Source organism: Neltuma alba, unplaced genomic scaffold (assembly GCF_004799145.2).
Source record: "Neltuma alba isolate B1F8T4 unplaced genomic scaffold, ASM479914v2 tig00013547_pilon, whole genome shotgun sequence".
NCBI lineage: Eukaryota > Viridiplantae > Streptophyta > Magnoliopsida > Fabales > Fabaceae > Neltuma > Neltuma alba.
Genome location: NW_021637755.1, coordinates 126,155 through 131,899, shown reverse-complemented (window position 1 = coordinate 131,899; position 5,745 = coordinate 126,155). Strand labels below are relative to the sequence as shown.

The 5,745-nt window shown below is 32.6% G+C and overlaps 1 protein-coding gene across 1 annotated transcript; it reads right to left on the bottom strand.

Annotated features, from left to right (window-relative positions):
* Positions 1 to 1,967: 1,967 nt before the first annotated feature.
* Positions 1,968 to 3,856, bottom strand: LOC114738149 (transcription factor bHLH162-like). The gene is made up of 3 exons (XM_028926171.1): positions 3,693 to 3,856; positions 2,798 to 3,145; positions 1,968 to 2,102 (listed from the first exon to the last, which is right to left on the bottom strand). The coding sequence occupies exons 1-3, from the start codon at positions 3,852 to 3,854 to the stop codon at positions 2,046 to 2,048; spliced, it is 567 nt and encodes a 188-aa protein (XP_028782004.1). The 5' UTR covers positions 3,855 to 3,856; the 3' UTR covers positions 1,968 to 2,045.
* Between the last annotated feature and the right edge of the window lie 1,889 nt (positions 3,857 to 5,745).

The window sequence follows — 5,745 nt, the reverse complement described above, 5'->3', positions numbered from 1 at the left end:
ACTCCAGATGGCTCCAGATTTTGAAGCCCTATCAAACCATAAGATGCTTCTGGCGATAGTCGGTGACAGGGATTTAACAATCCATCCTTGAACAAGATTATTACAACGCTCCCATGTAGGACATTGTGAATTTTTGGCTAGTGATGGAGAGATGGAGCCATCGACAAACTGCAATTTATTCTTTGAAAGTAATGCCATTTTCATTGATTGTACCCAGCCGTGGTAATTTGAACCATCTAGTGGTGGAGCAAGAAGCACCAAAGCCGAATTCTCACTAGGATGTATGTAGTACGGGCTGTTTGGGTCAATGACAGGGGAAGAAGATTTAGAAGGGGGGCCATGGAAAAGTGGGTTTGAAAGAAAGAGGGAAAGAAGGTTGAAGAAGAAAACAGGAAAAAAAAGAAAAGAAAAGTCAAAGACAGGTGGTGAAAAGAAAATCAGGGAGAGAATGATGGAGTGGATCGTGATACCATGTGACTTGGAGTGAGAAAAGGGAAAGTGGGAAGAAATAACTTGACTTTCATTAATGATATATCATGGTATATATACACACTCGTTCAAATATAACTGAATAACAAACTTTACAATTCAACTTAACAGAATGTTAATCTCTATCCTACACTAGTCAATTTTGGAAAGGTATTTTCTCCTCAGTGCATCTGATCGTTTCTAAGCTGAAATGGAAAGTCGGATAAATAGTGCTAATGTTTCTTTAACTCACTCATCTTGGTATTCATCTAATCATTCTCACATTCACATCTAATCTTGGCATTCATCTTGGTATGGGACCTGATCTTGCCCCCAAAAAAAAAAAACTCTTGTTGGTCTGCTTCTATTTGGAATGAATCTCTTATTCGCACCATTTAGTAACCAAAATTTTAACCTTATCCTCAATACCACTCTTTCTTCCACTGCACAAGAGGATGGTCTCTAGGAGCCTCTGCTAATGGAGAATACATTGCTAAGGAAGATTTTAAAAATAATTGTAAACCAAGTCATCATCAGGTCGCTTGGCTCCTTTGCTTTTGATGCAATGTGGGGTTCCTATGGAAATCTTCTGTTTGTTTGGTGGCTTATTCATCAAGCTTCGTTTTGTGGTTGATATATACTCTACGATATATATCATTGTCTCCAGTAATGTCCTTTTGGCCTCCTTGATCTAGAGACTGTTAATCATCTAATCTCTTTGCACAAATATTATGAGATTTTGATGATAGTATCAACAAAAATCCCAAAATGGGTTGTTTGGGTTAAGGTGCTGGCAGAACGTCCATGTTTATTTGTGATTTTATTTTTGTGAATACCAGAAGAGCGTGTTCTTTTAAGAGCAATGACAATGATTCAAGCTCCTGCGGGTAGAATTAAAAAGATTGAATATAATCTTAAATTCACAATTAGTAAATTTTCTCTGTTTTTTTTTTTTTAATTCAGCAATTTGTATGTCATCCATCAACCACATCATAAGGCTGCCTTCTATTTGATAGTAAGAGATTCCATATCATTCTATTCTAGGAATGCATTAGATTCGGTTTTTTTCAAACCAACTTTTTCGACAACCATTTTAGCTAGCTAGCATTAATCTTATTCTTATCCCCATTTTGTGTAAAACAAAAAATTGGGTTAATGCAAACTTTGGTTCTTCAAGTTTATCCTCATTTTGATTTGATCCCTCAAGTTTCAAATCATGAGTTTTTGTCCCTCGAGTTTCTTTTTATTTAAGACATTAGTCCCTATAATCCAACAAAAATTTAGATTATTTTGTCTCTTAAAGAACCAAAACCTATGGTTTGAAATTTAATAGATTAAAACCAAAATGAGAACAAATTTGAAGGACTAGAGATTATATTAACCCAAAATAATTTGTTCAAATTGAAAGCATATATTTTGAGAATATATAACCATAAATATATATATATATATCACAAGCATGGGAGATTCAACAATTTAGGTCGGTTGGTACATAACAAACGAGATTAAATTTCTTTTAAATGTTATTTATCATCAGATAAGTGTTCAAAATAAGCTATTCCTATAGAAAATATGCACTACAATCTCTTTAATCTCTCAGATATCATTGCAGCAACGTTGACGGATTCCTCGACCTGAAAAATAATGCAGAAAAACTCATGAGCAATATAGGATAAGACTAATTAACTACAAGGCATTAAAAATTCGATTGGTTATTCAACTGATTGAAACAATGATTCAAGGTTCGGTGATCTAATTGTAGTTGAATTAGAGTCAACCCAATCATAATTAAAATAATATAATTTAATTCAAATATTTATATACAAACGTGAAAAGAGTAATACTTCAGTAAGAAAAGATATTAAAAAAGTAAACTGAACATTCATATTTAAATGACACATAATTTACTAAAGCAAAACTTTGACAAACTACTACTTTTTTTAATTTTCTTAAAAATTCAAAACAATGTTTTTTCAGGCATGACAATTGGGGGGGGCATCTAACCCAGTCAATCCATCTAAAACTCCTAATCAAATTGATCAAGAAACTGGTTCACCAATTGACTGGTTTGATTAGCTAATATGAGTTGGATTCTAATACTATGATTAACTGTAATAGCCAAAAAGTGTGAATTATCTGTGACTGTCCAACCAGGCAACAAGAAGAGAAATATAAAGAGTGGTAGGTTCCACCTAGCTATTATGTGAGAATCATAATCATATCTATCTCTCCAGTTGTACAGTTACACATCCAACTAGAAGGAGTATATATTGCTCCAAAACACATAAAATATAAGCCAAAATTTTAATTGAAATTTAATTTTGCTTACCTCACAGTGTATCGTATGAATAACTACATCTTCAACAACTGTGTAATTGGCAGTAACAATATCTGCTCCTTCTTCATGAAGAAGTCGAATGATGTCAGTTAACGAAAACTCACTGTCCGATTCAGTTCTCAGAACAACTTGTAAGGCAATAGTGCCCACTTCTAGGATCTCAAACCGTGGCGATGATTTTGATCCCTTAATCATTTCTCTATGTTGGATGAAGTTCGACCTTTGATTATTAATGGCAATTAGGCTGTCCTTCTTCTCCTTCATTTTCTCCAACTTCATCTGTAACTTCTTTATGTAACTGGTGGCTTCCTCTAACTGATCAGGTAATGGAATAGCCTCCTGCATCAGTTTCAAATCATAGTTCAATCAAAGAGTTAAATCTAATAACCCTTTACAGTAGAGAAACATATTTGATCCAATGATTTTTAGGAGAGAACCTCAATCCAACCGTGTCAATTTTTTTAAATAACCCTTTGGGCCACCCAGTCCTATTTTGAATCCTATCACCAGGTATCTGAGCAACTGAATTATCAAGATTGAGGCTTTGGGATCAGGATGCCCCTGCTCGGGGCCGAACCATTTCATTTTTATTCACATATATGTATGTACACGACATAGTCGTTAGATCAATCTATTCTCACAACTATTGGATCAAGCCTACTATAGTCTATCAAGAGAAAACAACATGGATTTTTTCTCTCTCTTTTTTAACATTAAGTCGGTTTGAACAGTAAAACGCTCTGCTCACATCTCTGGTGGCTAAATAATGCGCGTTTCTACATCTACAAAGGAAATGTGATATGTTTCCATGCATGATACAGATTTCATAAATAGCTAAAAGAAGGAGGAATGATAAATTTAAGGCAAGTTAAGAGATAAAATTAACCCTTGGACTTTGATGAGGCACAAGAGAGTTGAGCTTTGAGTAGAGAGCCTTCATTTGATATCTCCGATTCCTCTCGATTAATTTTCTGTCAGTAGTTCTGGATGAAGAACTAGGGTTTTCCCCCATGAAGATCGATCGATCAGTAATGCAGTAGCCCATCATCAATCTGAAAGGCATATATATAAAATATTCATTCCTCAGAAAAGGAAGTATGCTTCCCTCTATGATAGATAGATAGATATCTCTTTTCAGTGAATATTTGAGTTGTCTCTGGCTTTAAGAAAAGCGAAATAGATAACAATCATTAGATGCTACTGATAAAGTTTCTGATAAGAGGCTGGTGGGGCATTATTATTTTAACATTGTCTTTGACTGTTTCTGATTCCACAAGACAAGACATAGCATATCTTCAATACATACGTACTTAACCGTTTTGGGTTGTGCTGGTTCGTTCTTTAAAGAATGAGATAATGGGTTACTAATTCAAGTTCAAATTGTGGGAGTTAAATGCTCCCTCCAAGCCCCTAATATAGAAACTTACTTTATACTACCGTCGATTTTAATTATAAGACCTCATTTGTAAATTAGAAGACTTACATACAACAATATATCATCTACTACCTCAAGTCCTAGTTATAATTAGGACTGAAGGTAGCATATGATATATTGTTATACATAAGTCTTCGAAAGAAATCATGTCACTTTTGTCATAACTAATTTAATTAATTTTTTTAATCTGTTCAAATTACTTAAGTAGCTCTTACATTAGGAATGGATGGAGCAACTAATTTACATAAATTAAGAAATTAATTAAATTAGATATTTGTAAAAATATGTGTGACTTTTCAAGAATTTTCTTTCGAATCATTTACGTTGGAAATTACTCTCAATGACATGAGCTTTCTTTATATGTATAATCAATAGATATGATTCGAAAAAAAATTATAAATTTGTGAAACAGAGTATATTAAAGTCATAGATGCATTTAAGACCAAAATAAATCTTTTAATTAACTCCTGTATTTAGGATAAGAGAGGGTGTATGATTAACTATGAAAATCTTCAAATTAAATTTCATAACACATTAACATTAACAAATACTCCTCTGATCCTATTTATAAGTACTTCGAACATGTTTGACACGTACTAGAAAAAAGAACCTTAACTTTATTGACTTTGTACTGAAATTCAATTACTTTTCAACGTTATTCTTATTTAATATATATTGCTACTATGTTTCTATTTACAAGTCACTTATAGGGGAAAAGTTTGTTCTTAAACATAAGTCACTTATAAGGTAATTAATAAACTTTTTTCAATTTTACTCCCATTGACTTAATAAATGCAGAAAAAGATAAAGTAATTAAATAAGCAAGAGAAAATATAAAATATATTTTTAATAAGGGTAAATATGAAAAAAATTATAAATTTAAAGTATTTCTTGGTTTGTGCTTTTAAGATTGTACATTCATGTGAAAAATTTCTCTTTCAACTTTATAAATAGGATAAAAATTTCTTTCTCTTTTTTTCCTATAAATTGGACCAAGAAGAGCGCACATTCGAAAACGCATGGCAGAATAATAAGCTGCATGAAACATGGAGGCAGGATTTTTCGATGCTTGCTAATGATCAAATTAGTAAAAACCTCACTCAATACTCAGAAAATGGGAGAGAGATAGCAATATCTAAATTTTATGTTTAGCATCTGGAAGGAATTGTACTGAAATTATTTTTAAAAAAATCACCAGTAAGCAAGGCATAATTGGGTTATGCTTAGTTCATAATTACTGTAGTCATAATTAATTAAGATAAAATTATTCAGTTATATAAAAAGATAAAATTATTTCAATTTATTTATGAAAGTGACGTGAGATATATTTTTTCCGGGGAGGGGGGGGGGGGAAGAAAAGAAAAACAGCATCCTTATTGAATCTCTTAAAGGGACAAACTCCTTTCCCATCTGGACCAAATAAATGTTTCGCTCTAAAACTCATAATTACTTTGGCATTTAGTGACGTATTTGTTTTCAATGGGTGTCACATGCTACAATAAAT

What these genes read in the sequence shown, in the direction of transcription:
- LOC114738149 (XM_028926171.1), bottom strand. Translation starts at nt 3,854, where the DNA reads ATGATGGGCTACTGCATTACTGATCGATCGATCTTCATGGGGGAAAAC. An exon ending in TGCCTCATCAAAGTCCAAGG is followed by an intron (nt 3,146 to 3,692) that starts GTTAATTTTATC and finishes AAACTGATGCAG; the next exon opens with GAGGCTATTCCATTACCTGA. An exon ending in TTCATACGATACACTGTGAG is followed by an intron (nt 2,103 to 2,797) that starts GTAAGCAAAATT and finishes ATTATTTTTCAG; the next exon opens with GTCGAGGAATCCGTCAACGT.